Source organism: Myotis brandtii, unplaced genomic scaffold, assembly GCF_000412655.1.
Source record: "Myotis brandtii unplaced genomic scaffold, ASM41265v1 scaffold431, whole genome shotgun sequence".
Classification (NCBI taxonomy): Eukaryota; Metazoa; Chordata; class Mammalia; order Chiroptera; family Vespertilionidae; genus Myotis; species Myotis brandtii.
In genome coordinates this window covers 1,056,790-1,073,149 of record NW_005366486.1, presented here as the reverse complement: position 1 = coordinate 1,073,149, position 16,360 = coordinate 1,056,790, and the positions used below count along the sequence as shown (strand labels likewise).

The following is a 16,360-nucleotide window of genomic DNA, read 5'->3' as shown; positions in this document are numbered from 1 at the left end:
AGATTTGTATAGTTACTTCCATTTTTGACATGGAGATAAGAGAAAAACCAATTCAAATGCATGCATTAAGGAAGGAGTGATTGCCCTAAACCACTCGCCTTTCATTGCAGCTGGTTCTTCATTCCTTAATTTTTAAAATGAGTAACCAATGGCCACAGACAAAAGAGAGCCCTTGGAAAACTGGCCTCAGAACCACGCTGACAATATCAATTGGCGGACAGGAAGCTCCAGGGTGCGCAACACCAAAGTCTCCCTCCCCATGTCGACCTCGCTCTTGACCATATACTACTTTTTTACAACTCTTCATGACAATTTAATTAAGACACAAACCTTAGGAAACTGGTGCAGTGAATACCTGCAGCAAGATCAGAACAATCTCTTTCCTATCCCCTTCTTATGAAGCAATTCAAGGCTTGCAGTTTCTATTCAATTTGTTATAATGACAGTGTTTAATCATGGCGTCTACTCAGCAGCCGGCTGCTGAATTGAGGTCACACATGTGACTATTCAGGCATGGAGCACAATCTATAACTAAGATTTCGCCCCTGAGTCTCTGGAGGCGGTGTCATTAATTAACAATGCATGTATTTCAAAAATAATATGCATTCCGGCTTTTTAAAATGTAGCCTTGGCTTGAAATAAGCAGAAGTTTGCAATGAAACATTCATGGCAGTTAGTATTACAATGAGAAGGAAGGACCCAGCCATGGGAATAGCTCAATCACATCGATTCAAAGATGTTTAATTAAAAGTCTTCTTTTCTAATTTTTCAGGAGCCTCTAATATAATCTCTACTTGTGGTTCCTTTCTCAGCATCAAATAATAAAGGTAAGTCTTCAGAGTTCTATTTCATATGCTTATGCATGTCACAAGTACAACATGATCCATACAAGTTAAAAATTGGGCAGTGTCACCTTGAGCTACAATAAATATTTTTAATCTTGAGGGGCCAATAAAAAAACTTTGACCCTTAGCCTGGTCCTATCTTTAATCATGAAAGACTGTTTCAAATGACGGCAGCCAAAGATGGTACTTCTTCATGGGAAGGCTCACACCGCTCTACTGCAGTGAATCTACTGCTGATGCATCCAACTAAGATTTTATAGTTCAGCATATACACATATTTGAACAGGATAGGATTATATCAGAAGACAGTTTCTGGTTAGAGGGCAAACAGCATTTCAGTTAAATTTATGTCGAGTTTAAATTATCTATAATCAGAGTTAAGTTTTAAAAGATAAAAGCCCATGCGTATGTTGCGTGTGTTTTTTCTTAATCAATTTACATATCCATATCCCTGTGCTTACATGCTTGCCTCCTTTATATGTATGTACAACTCCTTCACATAATGCTAAGAGCAGGTCATGTTTAATGCTTGTCTTACTTTTTGGTGGAGGACATGCAGGGCTTTTCATGGGACCACATGTCCACCGGGCAGAGGTCACTCACTGACTTCCTAGCGGAAACTTTTTCTGCGGCATGTTTTCCATTTTGTCAGCAAGTGCATGATTTGGGTGGGAAAACAGTCTAATTTGGAAGGTAATAGGCACTTTACCTGAGGCGGCTGGTTTGGGGAGGCGACTTTGCGGAGGCCGCGTCCCCCTGGCAGTCATGGTGGGGTCGGACATGGAGTGAACAATGGCATTGTCTGCAAACTCCTGGCTGTCGGCGGAGGAAGGCACTTCTCGTTCAAGGGTCTGGGCTCGGATGGAAGGGGCTGCACAAAGGACTGGCTGGAGGCACAGGTCGGGCTCGGTGTCCCCTGAGGGGTCTGCCTGGCATATGTACCGTCCGGCTGAGCGAGTCCCCGAGTCTGGGAGTGGGAAGGTGCCGATCCCACTGTCGAGGGTCCTCATCTGGCAGTTGGACTCTGGACAGAGTAACAGAGTGAGGGTTAGAGGTGGCTCCCATAAAGGAGAAAGGGTCCTGGCATTGGGTGTGGTCTGGAGGAAAGGTGACCCCTAGAAGGAGGAAGCACTATTCCTGGTGAAGTAAATTTTCAGGGAGTGGCATGAAACAGACATTTAATTGAACATGAACATATTCCCTTCACATAACAAGAGGTAAGAAGGCCGCCTTTACTGGCAGCAAGAGTCACATGCGCATATACCCTGATGGTTCTCTAGAGTTATAATAGGAAAAGAACAGTTGTTAGAGACATAAAAATTATTTTTGATCACCCTTCTTTCAATTGGGGATCATATGACTTCAACCAACCAACCAAGTGGAATGTATTAACTGAAATAAGAGTAATGAGCATACATAACAAACTGATGTCCCAACAAAGGTCACTGTGCATCCCCCTTGCATGGTTCATCATCCATTCGGCAGTTAACTGAGTCTGTGGCCTCTCAATCTGACTGTGAGGACGAGTGATTCACAGGCTATAAGGTCATCCTGGAGTTACCGTGGTAACATCACTTACCATGTGGACTTCACTGGACCCAATGCCATTTGTAGTCGGACTGAGAAGACCACAGAACCGCTTTCTGTCTTTCACTCACACTGTATGCCCTGACAAACTCACCAGTACCTTCTGTGATGTCTTGTCATTCCCAGGGGCCCCACTCTTCCCTAAAACAAATTAAGTTGATTTCATCATAGATGGGTGACATATTCTGCTAATTATATCTCATCTTCACAAATACATTATCTGAAAAAATTATTACATATTTAATTTCTAAAATGGTGGTGTGGATTATCCAACCTAACGAGACAGCTTCCAAGATCTGGTTATCACCCCACAGGCTTCCTGTTTATAGGATAAGCTTAGAATGAAACATCCTTAGTAAAGTTTATGTCAGCATCTTACACGTTTAGGACTGGGAAGAGGCACAACGCAGCGTTGTGTTCAGCACGGTAGGGAATATCACAGAATACAATGTAATCTTCATGTCAAGAGGCTCAACAGCTAGCATTTCTGTGGTGCTTTGTGGAGCAGTGGCTTGGGGTGTGGTCTCTACCTATAACTGTGTGAACCCCTACAGGAGATACGGAACCTCTCAGGTATCAGGTTCCTTATCAGGCTGCTGTGAGAACAAAAATGTGTTCACCATCGAATTTCTTGAACTCAGAATGCTATCTAGCAGAAATGAAAGAATGAAAAAAATGAATGTTATATACAAAATTCTTAGTATATTTATTAGCATATCTCTGATAGGTAAATAGCTTATCTTTCACTACCTTTCTCATATAATCTCATTTGATGCTCAGCAATTAGTATCTGAACTCCAGAATCTGCCCATTCCCCACCCAAAACCTCTGCTCTGAGTAGAATTCTGCCAGTGTCCTAACAAAGTAAAGAGTTGGCATTTATAGATTCTAGTAGGTTTGGTGCTTGATTTTGGAAGCCCTAGAATGATGAGGTCCATGTCAGAAAAGAGTCTTCAGTCTCCACAGGGATATTTGTAGGAAGATGCAGCTAGCCTTTCTCCAGTGTGGTGCCATTTGGCTATCTCATACACTGTCACACCTGAGGCTGGCCATGGACTGCAGAGCCCTGAATCACAGGGCCATGGTCTGAGACTCCCGCAGGATCACAAGGGCTAAGTTTGAGACGCCCTCACTTCAGGGCCTCCAACTGGCCAGCTTTACTCTCAACCAGCTTTAGAGATGATTCATTATCTCTCCATTCATTTTCTCCTCCCTCAGTTAAGGAGACTTCACTGTCACAGAATGGCCTTTTGGAGAAAGGATGGACTGTTTGCATGGGGAAGTGTTACCAGAGGAGTTTGAAAAGAAAGACCCTGCTGTTCAGAATTCAGTGTCCTTTACTTTAGCCTAGATATACAATGCTCAGATTTAGCACATAACATGTTGTACTCCGGCAATTCTAAATGTCTGGACTATTCTAGTTTCACATAGAAATGGATCTTTCTCAGATGGGAACCAAAGATTCATGGGCTATAACAGCTCAGGTCTTAGTCCCTGGATGCCCAGACTGCCTGCCAGAATAATTTACTCCCAGCATCTTTGGGATTGTCTACCCTCGAATCAAAGAGTGCTCAGCATGGAGGATGCTGGAGACTCTCTTTCTTTAGTGAAGACAGATCATCAAATCTGGCTACTTATTACAGCTACCAGGAGTTCCCCGTTTTCTTTGTATCATCTTTTCATCTTCACAACCCTAAAAGTAAGAGCTATTACCGCCATTCACAAATGAGGAACCATGGCTCAAAAGGTTAACTTGCCCAAGGCTATCTGCTATAAATAAGGCTCTGGGACTTGGCCATGTGCTTAACCATGAAGCTATACTGATTCCCCTCCCCCACCCCCCAAAGCACAGATAAATCCAGAAGTGGGGTCCACTGAGTGAACAGCCACTGAGGCAGCCTCGTGAGAGGAAGGCTCACAGAATGGCCCCACTCCTGGGCAAGGCGCCCAGCTTCTCCTCTGAAACTGGGGCTGGCCCCTGGATCCATGCTCCCCATCCTGAAGCTGAGGTCCACTGTCCACATTCCCAGGATCTGGGTCGTTGCTGCCAGGAGCAGGAGGCCTACACATCCTGACTGATCCATCCCTGAGAACCACAGCTGCCCATTAAGTTTCCTCTGCAGAGATCCGTGCCGGCTTTTCCTGGAATTCTTTCACCTCTAGGGTAATGCTTTTCTGGCTTTGTCTAAGAACTCTCTCCCCATCAGGCATTTTATGGCTGAGAGAGCATTTAATGCAGTCTCCTCAAATAGAGATACAAAAAGCAACATGAGATTCTTGGCGGCCTTTTCAGTGATTTTCTGACCAAAGTCCATGGCCCGGCCTATGACACAGGCAGGAAATAGGGCAAGGAGGGCCTGGGATAGGAGAAATGATGATGTCAGTCTACGTCGGGTGCCCTTCTGAGAACACCAACCTTTTCTGGCATCTGTCCCTTTAAATTATTTTCCTTTCCCTTCATATTCTTGTCCCACCAGAATCTATAAACCAGGACTTTTGGTATTCCTGACGTCTCTGGTTCTCTGAGAATTGTGTGCACTGACATTAAATTCAGAAACCACCTACTATTAAAACCATTTCTATTTCTAAAATTTACAGATGCCAAATGTAGTGAATGTGGACTCCTTCGTAAGTACCTATGAAATGAGGTGTGGACAGTCAGGGACTCGGGCACTATATGCCAAGTCTCATCCTCAAGCGAGTTTCTCCAGAGCGCATAAACCTGTGGAAATGGAGCTTATGTCAAAAATGCTAATGCCTTCTTTATGTAGTTTCTTTAAGGCACTGTAAGCTTCTCCTAGTTCATAAAAACATCGGAACCTGAAAAAGTGTTAGGGATTGCACTCTGGACGCCTGCTTTGCCCTCAGAATTATAAGAACTCACAAAATAATTAAATGGCTGTGATAGGAACAAAGTTCAAAGGGGCAAGCCAGCCTTGCATCCCGAATGAGTTGACTCAGTCTTGATCTTGACAAGTTTTGCACATTTGTGGCTGTGAGAAAACAGCTGCCAACAGGACCTTGCTAATGAGTTCAAGGGTCAGGCTGCTGGATGGACCAGCAGGTTTTATTCTTCCAAGGTCACCAATTACGTTTCTGACCCCAGTCCGCCCTCCCACCTTCTTCCCATTGTCCTATCTGCCTTCTTTCTATCGCTCAAGGTAGGTTCTCTCCCTTCCCGCCAACAAGCCCAGGCATGAGATGACTTACAGCAGAGCTTCCTAGCCCTGTAAAGTCAGAGCACAAGCAGAAAATACGTGTCTCCCTGAGGAAAACACCAGCTACCCCAGGGGCACTGGCCCCTAAGTGCTGCAGCTCAGCATCTCAGAGCCCCTGGATCCATCAGGGCATGTGAGCAGCAGATGTTGGGGCTCTGATTTGCAGAGTGGACTCAGGGTCTTCTTTACTCACATCTGGATACAGTACCAAGGAGAGGGATATGTTTTTGGTCACTTAGCAGCTGGTATAGGAATTTGCAGGCCCTCCTTTTTGGGGGAAGACTGTTGAGAGTGCTTGGGTTAGGAATACCGTCTGGCAGCAGAACTTTGAGGGAGGTTTTTGTGCCCTAGAGGGAGGTGTGCAGCTGAGGGGTGAGCAGCCGAGAAAGGTGAGAGTCTGCCTGGGTGGTGGCAGAGAAGAACTTTTGGAGAAATATTTCCACCAGGGATTTTTCAAGTGTGAACTTAGGGTGCATAATACAAAATCCTCACTCGCTGGCCAATGAGCCCCTTCTGCTTTGCACAGGTGCCTCAGCAGGTGGCTTTAGTTTCCTCATCTGAAAATTAGGGGTGCTTTGAGAACTTAACATCATGCTATGTTTATTAAAATGTGTAATAACATAGCACAATGCATCCAGCATGTACATAACTGTTATTTAGAAAATGCCACTAATTCTTAAAATCAGTGTTATTAGACTGTGAGCATCCTAGGTGCAGACTGAATTTTATTTATCTCCTCAATATTCCCATCAGCCCATTCCTCATTCTGTGTTGCCTTTACTTCACACTAGGTAATTAATTATATGCTGACAGAGCTGATAATAATTGTAGGCTGACATGGTATCTGCTACCTTCACTATCACCAGTGCTCAGCACAGCACCTGACACATAGTCCGTGCTCACGGAATATAATAAAAGAATAGGTGGATAAAGAGTAGCTCTAATCTTTAGAAAGTTCTTCCTGAAATTAAATTGAATGTGAACCTTTCCTTTTGAAACCCCAATCTGCTGCTTTTTGTTCTGACTCCAGCAACCAGAGAAAACAGCTGACTTCCTCCTTCTGTGTAGCTCCTTCTCACATACAGCCAGACTTTATTAATTCAGATAGCCAAGGGATAAGATCATTCAGAATTACTGAATATTTTAAAGACCGATTTCTTAACACTTTTAAGCCCTCAGAGCAAGGGTCAGTGACCAAGATGAGAGATAGCCCACGGAATGCTGCTTTAGCATCCTCCTCAGTCCCCGCCCCCACCACAAAGCATCACTGGGCTAGAAGGTCCCAGGTACAGCAAAAGCCAGTGTGGAATCATTACCCTGGCCCTTGTCCTCAGGGATTCTAGATGCCACGCTGAGTGCGGCATCCCTTGTAACATTAGCACCCATCCTATAAAATAAAAGGCTAATATGCAAATTGACCAAACAGCTGAATGACTGGTTGCTATGACACACACTGACCACCAGAGGGCAGATGTTCAATGCAGGAGCTGCCCCCTGGTGGTCAGTGCACTCCCACAGGGGGAACGCCACTCAGCCAGAAGCTGGGCTCACGGCTGGCGAGCCCAGCCGTGGTGGCAGGAGCCTCTCCTGCCTCTGCAGCAGCGCTAAGGATGTCCGACCAGCAGTAAGACATCCCCCGAGGGGTCCCAGACTGCGAGAGGGCACAGGCCAAGCTGAGCCCCCCCAACCCCGAGTGCATGAATTCTGTGCCCCTGGCCTCTAGTAGTAGTATAAGGACTTAGTTTTCACAGAATCAAGTTCCTGGGGACCATTTGTAGTGAGTAGCTGAGATTACTCACTCAGTAACTCCCTGGATTTATTTACATAAAACAGTGAGTTTCTTTCTTTTAAAATAATTCATTCTCTTAACTGTGTTGTCTATGCTTCTTCCAAACTTGTTTTGTACTATTCCGTTACATTGGAGCATTATCTTTAAAAAATAGCTGCAAAGGGCTATGTCTATTTCTAACACTGTTTCAGTTAATATCAATTTCCAAGTTAGTGGGTTCTGAATTAGCAATGAATTTGAGTGTTTGAAAAATACCACCAACTAATTTTTCCTCAGCCTTCTCTTTTACAGATTAAAGTATCTCAATTTTTTCTTGCAGATTGTGGTTCACAAGTCTTTAGTCGCTTGAATTTGTAAACCAAGATTTTTGGTATTATTAATGTACCTGCCTGAAGATACTATTATATAGGCAAGGCTTAAGAAAACCTGACTTGAGTTCTAAATTCCTCTGATTACTCAGAAAAATGAAGTTAAAAGATAATAGGCTTCCGAGTTGGAAAGACTAGGCTTGAAGACTTTTTTGGCTACCTGCTCACAGTGTGACAATGAGTGATTTTAAAAACTATTCTAACCTCATATCATCATAGCTCATCTGTAGTAAGCCTGGCACAGTGACCACTACAAATAGATGGTCAATAAGTTTCCATAAGTGGCTGTCAGGGTGAGCTGAGGCTACGGTGAGCTCACAGGGCACACACTGTCGTGGAATCCAAGGCGGACCATCCTTTCTTCTGTGTGGTTGGTGTCCCACTGCAGTCCCTGAGACATGGTGCTCAACATCTACCCTGATATTTCCTAAGCATTTGCCTTTTGGCAGTCATTTCCTTGAGGGTTAGTCATCACAGTTATTAATGACCAATTATGAATATGAAGCACTTGGAGTTGGTTTCAAGTTGCCTCCTGTATAGAAAGGACAGAGTCTATTTTCTCAAGAAATCCATTTTGGAGTTGGCTCCCGGAAAGGCTTTTTAAAAAAAACCTAAATAATTGACACTTACTGATGCTCCTTTGTTCACAGACTTATTGTATTTTCCCGGAACATTCCCAAATCAGTAAGCCATGATTTTCAGTTAGTGAAGATACAGCATATCTATCCTAAAAGGTTATACTTGCTTCAGTACAATGATCTACCCTTCCTTATAGATTCAAACAAAAAACTTTAGTAAAATTACTGTTGTCTTCCTCTTCAATACTCATAAATCCTAGGCAAATAAAAATCTTTACGACTCAAACTCTTTTTACTTTGAGAACTTTGATCCCATCTACATTTTTAACCAAACATGCAATGAGGTCACAATTCACCAGCTAGAAAGAGCAACTTATGGGTGTTGTTCCATGTTCAGACCATATTAACTGGCAGACTTTCTTATAATGTAAAAAGTCATTGTATCCATCCTCTCCAGTTTTCTAAACATCTTGAAGCTATGGGTTGTATTGGCAACAGAAACTTAAACTACAGATGGGAGAACAGATCTCTTTATTTGCACATCCTTCTCTTCATCTGTATGGCTGAAACATTCTAAAAAAAAACAAAATAAAACTAAGCTGTTGGCAAAGCAACATAAATTAAATATAGCTTATTCATCCTAAGTTTACCCTATGGTTTTGTCAAAGTAGTGAAAAATAACTGTACTGGCTAATTATCCACAACCATTGGGAAACTTTTGGCTGTGGCAGGGGTGACCTTCTGGAAGGGTAAATTCAATTTGACGGCTTCAGAATGCATGGGAACGCTCAGCCTCTAAGTTCAAACTAGATTTAAGCTTTCTGAGATTTGAAAGTGCATAGGAGAGTGCATTTGTTTTCCAACCCCTTGTGATCTCTTTGATATAAAGATCAGATGTTGAGGGTCTGGTACACTGTCTCATGGGGGATGCATGTTGAGAAAAATGTAGGGAGTGAACATGACAGAAAATGAAAGAACCAGATCATAAAGATGAAGTACAACTTATTTAAATGAAAATAAAATGCCTCAGCCTGGGTTGGTAACCTATGAACCAATAGTCTATGTCTGATAGCAACATCAGATAAAATATTGTGGTGGGGTATCACTCCAGGATATAAGCTGGCAAAGGTTAGAAGTGTGTTCCAAATGCCCATGAAGACCATGAAATCATAGAAATCCTCCTCAAATTTATTTACATATTCAGCCGGCATAACCCCTGAGAAAAAATTCCTTAAGTTTGCTATAAGATGTGCTCTTCCCCACCACTGACACTAAAACTACCTCTTCTAAGATTCTAGAGATGGCTCGTGACATAGTATTCTGAAGGGTTATGCAACTTTCCAAACTTTTCTTGAGTTCACAAATTTTAATAATTATCTCTAATCTCTTATCCCTCTAGAATGAAAAAAAAAACCTTGAGATTTTCCACATAACTCCTTTATGTCTTGTATTCTGCTTATGCTTATCCTGTTAAACAAGGCCAGGCTTGTGTGCAGTATTACTGTGATACACAAGAGTAGGTTAATGTGTCCATTACAGTGTGACAGCCAACATTTGTTTGAATTGTTAGCTGATCTAGGAACAGACTTGGATCCCAGATTCCTACACCCTGTTTGAGGAGTCATCACTTCTGGGTCAAAGTCCTTGATAGTGAGAGTGTAACACAGATCCCTCCCAACTTTCCACAAAGCTTATGATTACTTCATGACCAATTTCCCTTTATAGAAGATACAGATATTCTTATATCTGTTTAATGATCTACCCTTTCTCATAAATTCACTCCATTTCTATCTCTCCTACCAAAATGAAACGTTGGACAATTATCTCGTGAATCTGAGAGGCACAGAAGGCCATGATGGGTAACTGTGTCTCTCTCAATCTCTTTTACTCCATAGCAGGTTTGCTGAATTATATGAACACCTGTCTCTACTCTCAGCTTCCCATACCTGAATAATAACTGCTTTCTTTCTTTCTTTTTTGTTTGTTTGTTTGTTATTCCTCACCCAAGGATATTTTCCCATTGATTTTTAGTGTGAGTGGAAGGAAGGGGGAGAGACAGAAAGAGAGAAACATTGATGTGAGAGAGACACATCAATTGGTTGCCTCCTGCACGCTCCTCGACCAGGGGCAGGGATGGAGCCTGCAACCGAGGTATGTGCCCTTGACCTGAATCAAACCTGGGACCCTTTAGTTCATGGCCCATAGCTCTATCCACTGAGCAAAACCAGCTAGGGCAACAACTGCTTTCATAAGGCAAGTGAAGGAAGGGGGCAAAGAAAATAAACGGGTTAAAGTGCTGCAGGAAAATATTAAAAATAGCTTATTTTTGGTAATAGATGTATAAAAACAGAGAAGCATAGGGAGGTTCAGACTTATCAATTTAGCAAAACATAAAAATTTATTAAAGTTGTTTACAAGATCTAAAACATACCCTGTATTAATACCCTAACTTTTTTAAATTAAAAATTTATCTTTGGGCAACCATTTCTGTGGGGGTTACAATTATACATGATTTAGTTTGCTTATATTGTAATATAAAACTACAATTATAGATATTTCATAAACATCTCCAGAAAGATAACATTTTAAAGTTCATAGATTTTTTCTCCATTTGTCTCTGTATTTAATAAGTATTAATGATTTTTCTAATTCTATACAGCAAGGAAGGGAGCTCAAGTCTTCATATCGATAAACTTTTTTGCAATATTCGCTTTACCATGCCTTAGCTGCTTGGTTCAGGATTTTAATTATTATAAATCTAGTTTAAGTGAATATTCAAGGATCATTTGTTTTTCTTTTATGTGACTGTAGTTGAAATGTGGGTGCAACAAAGACTGAAGCTAATGTGACCCTATCTTTCAAATTCCCCTGCCACTCTCTACTCACCAATATTCCATGATTGTCTCTACAGGAAGATAATTAAGAAGTAATGAAATCCAGTAGACCAGAGGATATGGATATGGGTAAAAATATAAAGAGATTTTTGCTGCTGTCCATTAAGGATTAATTGTAACAGGAATACACATACACCATTAAACAGTTTTCAGATATTGGACAATGGGCAGCATACAATTTGATCTCTGCATCAAAGAAAACAAATGAGGTGAGCTCTACAATCTCTCCAGCCAAGTGTGCAGTGGTGATTTCCAGACTGGAACACAGAGAGAAGGAAATGAACAAATTCTGAAGGTCCTGCTGAAATGAAGAGATAAATATAGGCATGTGTGTACGTGGCAAGGAGTGGAGGGGTGTTAAGGCAGCTAGAATTTCCAGGTCAGCGTATTCCAAACTAGGGATCCTAGCAGAGGTCTCATTACAGTCTTCGGCTAGGCACTGACCTGCACATGCATGAAGTGAAATTAATGAGGTCAGAGAGGCAATCACTATGGAGCAGAAGGTTAAATAATTTTTTGAGCTCACACAAGGCTGAAAATAGTTTACATTTCTACCATCCTGAGAGGATAAACATTCTAACACATGGACTATAGTATAGAATCCTTAGAAGGGTCAAGCCTTAGGTATATTATACCTAGAATAAAGGCTTTTTTGGACTTGTATAACAAAACTTAAGCGCAAGCTTTGGAAAAGAAAACTAATCTGCAGATATTTAAATGTACCCCAGAACAAAATCCAACAGTTTTTATAGGAATTCTGAATCCAATACTCAACCATGTAAATTTACAATCTCTGGCATCCAATAAAAAATAACCAGAAATGCAGGTGGATACTAGACTTATCAGGGATCACTTTGCAAAATATATAAAGGTGTAATCTCTATGTTGATACTAACATTATATTGTAGGCCAACTTCCAATATTAAAAAATAAATCTTAGCCCAGCCAGTGTGCCTCAGTGGTTGAGCACTGACCCATGAACCAGGAGGTCAGTTAGATTCCTGGTCAGGACAAATACCCAGGTTGTGGGTCAGATCCCCAATAGGGAGCGTTCAGGAGGCAGCTGATCAATGTTTCTCTCTCGTGGATGTTTCCATCTCTATCCCTCTCCCTTCCTCTCTCTAAAAATAAGTGAAAACATATTTTGAAGAAAAAAAATCTTAAAAAATCACCAGGCATGCAAAAAGAGCAGGAAAATATTTATATCTAAGAGAAAAATTAATCAATAGAAACAGACACAGTAATGATAACAAAATTAACAAACAGGGACTTGGAAATATTGTAGAAGTTATAAATATGTACAAAGATATAAAGTAAAACTTGAAGAACATAATTAGGAGACATTAAATTAATAAACATACCCAAATGAAAATTATAGATAGGAAAAAAGTACACTTACATGAAAAAATTACAGTATATAGGGTTAATAACAGATTAACAGAGATATTAGATATAGCAGAAAAATCAGTGAATTTGAAGACATAACAATATAAATTATCCAAATAAGATTTAAAGAAATAAGCAGAGCATCAGTAAACTGGGAGTCAATATGTAATAGTCTAAATATGTATAATTGGAGCTTCATAAGGAAAGGAAGGAAATGGAAAGAAAAGAACCATGAGAAAAAGTTACCAAAATTAACCATAGTCCTTAAAAAAACATAAGCCTGAAATCTAAGAGATCCAAAGAGCCAAAGACCTAAAAGCATGGAGAAAACCACACTGAGGCACAGCTTGATCAAACTGCTGAACATCAAAGATAAAGACAGAATCTCAAAAACAACAATAAGAAATACTTTACAGAAGAACAAAGATAAAAATGATGTCATTTGCAACAGCATGGATGGACCTGGAGAGTATTATGCTAAGCAAAATTATTATGCTAAGCAAAATAAGCCAGTCAGAGAAAGATAAATATCACATGCTCTCACTCATATGTGGAATCTAATGAACAAAATAAACTGAAGAACAAAACAGATCCAGAGATATAGAAGCATGGAACAGACTGTTGAACCTCAGAGGGAAGAAGGGGGATGGTGGGTGGTGGGAAGAGATCAAAGAACTTATATGCATATGTGTATAACCCAATGGACACAGACAATAGGGAGGTAAAGGCCTGGGGTGGGGGTGAGGATGGACTAGAGTAGCTTGGTGGGGGGAAAGAATGGGGCATATGTAATACTTTCAACAATAAAGATTAAAAAATGATGTCAGACTTCATGTCAGACACTACATAAGCCAGAAGACAGTGGAACAATATCTTTAAAGTGCTGAGAGAAAAACAACAACAACAACAACTGTCAATATTATAAAAATTAATTTTAACTATTTAACTTTTCAATTATTTTAAAAATCAAAGAAAAATATTTTTAAACTAACATAAGCTGAGATAATTCATTGCCAGAGGATTTTTACTGTGAGAAATATTAAGGGAAGTTTCATAGGTAGGTGAAAAATGAACATCAAGATCTTGATATATACAAAAGAATGAAGAAAACTGAAAATGGTAAGTATGTGGTATATACATAAAAATAATTTTATATTTTTATAACTTTTTAATATATTTAAAAGATAGTTCACTAAAGCAAACATAGTAACATTGCAAAGCTTCTAAGATGTAGAAAGAAAATATATAAAAATAACATAAAGGGTGGGTAGGATATATAAAAATATTATGTAATGTATTATTTAGGGTTGATTGGCTAAAGATGGAATCAAATTACATTTAAAATTAGATTAATCACTAAGGGGTACAGCTAATAATTTGCAAGTGAAGATAGAGTGAAATCATGAAAAAAATATTCCACTCAAAATAAAGCAGAAAAAGCAGCAAAAATATTTTTTTAAAAGATGAGACAAGTAGGAAATCCTATCTAATAAAAGAGTAATATGCAAATTGACCATTACTTCAACACAAAAGATGGCCTCCCCCATGTGGTCAAAGATGGCCACCACAAGATGGCCTGCAGGGGAGGGCAGTTAGGAGTGACCAGGCTGACAGGGGAGGGCAGTTAGGGGTGATTGGGTTGTCAGGGAAGGGCAGGTGGGGGTGATTGGGCCGGCAAGGGAGCATTTTGGCGTCGATCAGGCTGGCAGGGGAGTGGTTAGGGGGTGATCAGGCAGGCAGACGAGTGGTTGGGAACCAGTAGTCCTGGATTGTGAGAGGGATCGGGCCTAAACGGGCAGTCTGACATCCCTCGAGGGGTCCCAGATTAGAGAGGATGCAGGCTGGGCTGAGACCCACCCCTGCTTGAATTTCATGCACCGGGCTTCTAGTAAATAATAAAATGGTAGAATTACACCTAAACATTTGAATAATTACATTACATATACGTGGCTTAAATATGCCAATTAATAGGTTGAGTTTGTTGAATTTGATAAAAGAAAGCAAGTCCCAATTATATACTGTCTATACAAAATCCACTTTAAATACGTTCTTTATATGAAGAATAATGTACTTCACCTATTTCTTCACAAAAATTATTCCCGTATATAAAAATTAATGCATAGACCAAAACCTAAGACCTAAAACCATTGAAATTTTAGAAGAAAACAGAAAAAAAAATCTCGGTGACCTTAGATTAGGCAATAATTTCTTAAATAGAGCTAAAAAACATGAACCATAAAATAAAAATATAATAAAATACATTTAATTATAATAAAAAATTTTCTTTTCAAAGACACTGTTAAGAAAATTAAAAGGCAAGTAACAAGCTGGAATAAAATAGCAAAATTATATATACAATAAGGGATTTAGATTCAGAATATAAAGAATGCAACAATAAGAGGACTGGGAAATCAATAAAAAATTGAGCAAAATATTTCAATGCATATGTCTCCAAACAAGATATATTGATGGCAAATAAACACAGAAGATGCTCAACATCATCAATCACTAGAGGGATGCAAGTTGAAACCACAATGAGATATTACTATACTCCATAAAAATGGCTAAAATTAAAAAGAACAATACTGAATGCCAGTGAAGCTGTGGGACAGTGGAGCTCTCAGACATTGTTTACAGGAGTACAGAATGATGAAACTACTTCGGAAAACAGTTTGGCAGTTTCTTGTAAAGTTAAACACACACCGGGTCCCCGGTGCCTGCCGGTGGCCAGAGAAAAGCCCGGGTCCCAGCTGCCAGAGGGAAGCTGTGCCGGTATCTGGGGGAAGGAAGGCCTACTCTTGCAAGAATTTTGTGCATCAGGCCTCTACTGGTTACATAACCTTGTACATTCATCAAAATTCATGGAACACTTAGAATGGGTAAATTTCATTGTATGTAAATCATACCTCAATATACCTGATTCTAAATATTATATGCCCGGCTTGCAATAATACTTAACTGAAATCCAAAGTGCAATCCTGGTTGGACATGATTGAACAGAGGAACGGGGCTTTCCCCAGGCAAAACCTTGAATAATCCTTAGAGGCATCTGAAAGTGATATTGGCAAGGAAGCATCTTCAGAAGTCACCAGGGAGAAAAACGAGGGCTATTCCTTAATCCCAGGTTTAGGCAACACACAAAGGGAATTTGTATTCCTTCATCCTTTCAACAATCTAGTAGCTGCCATTATCCCCACTTCACAGAGGAGGAAAGCAAAGCTCTGAGAAGCAAAGATTGTCACTTGACAGAGTCTAATGCCAAAGCTCCACCTCTCTTTATTTGTCAACCTGCCTCCAAGTAGGATCGGGGATCCCCACTATCAGAATATCTTCCAGGGACTCTGCATCCCAGTACTTCTCTAGCTGGGCAGGAGGGCTCAGACCCCTGGGTTCCCTAGCTGAATGTCCCAGCTCTCCTCTGCAGAGAGGGTCCTTAAGGAGCAGAGCCACTAAATCATTACTGTACAGCAGCCTAGACATGCTCTGTGCAAATGAACTTCACCTTCGTCATAACTCATATTTCTGCAGCATAACATTTGCTGATTGCTGACATTGGGCAAGTACTTTACTTGCATCAGCTCATTATATAATACTAGTGGCCCAATGCATGAAATTCGTGTACGGGGTGTGTGTGTGGGGGGGTGTCCCTCAGCCTGGTCTGCACCCTCTCCATCTGGGATCCCTCTTGCAAACCG

The 16,360-nt window shown here is 40.6% G+C and overlaps 1 protein-coding gene across 1 annotated transcript in view; it reads right to left on the bottom strand.

The window, feature by feature from the left end:
• NCKAP5 (NCK-associated protein 5) overlaps positions 1-16,360 on the bottom strand; it is an 890,249-nt gene that overhangs the window by 67,911 nt on the left and 805,978 nt on the right. The window contains exon 14 of the mRNA XM_014546136.1: positions 1,555-1,869. Within this exon, the coding sequence (XP_014401622.1) occupies positions 1,555-1,869 (315 nt within the window). The remainder of the gene's footprint in view (positions 1-1,554; positions 1,870-16,360) is intronic.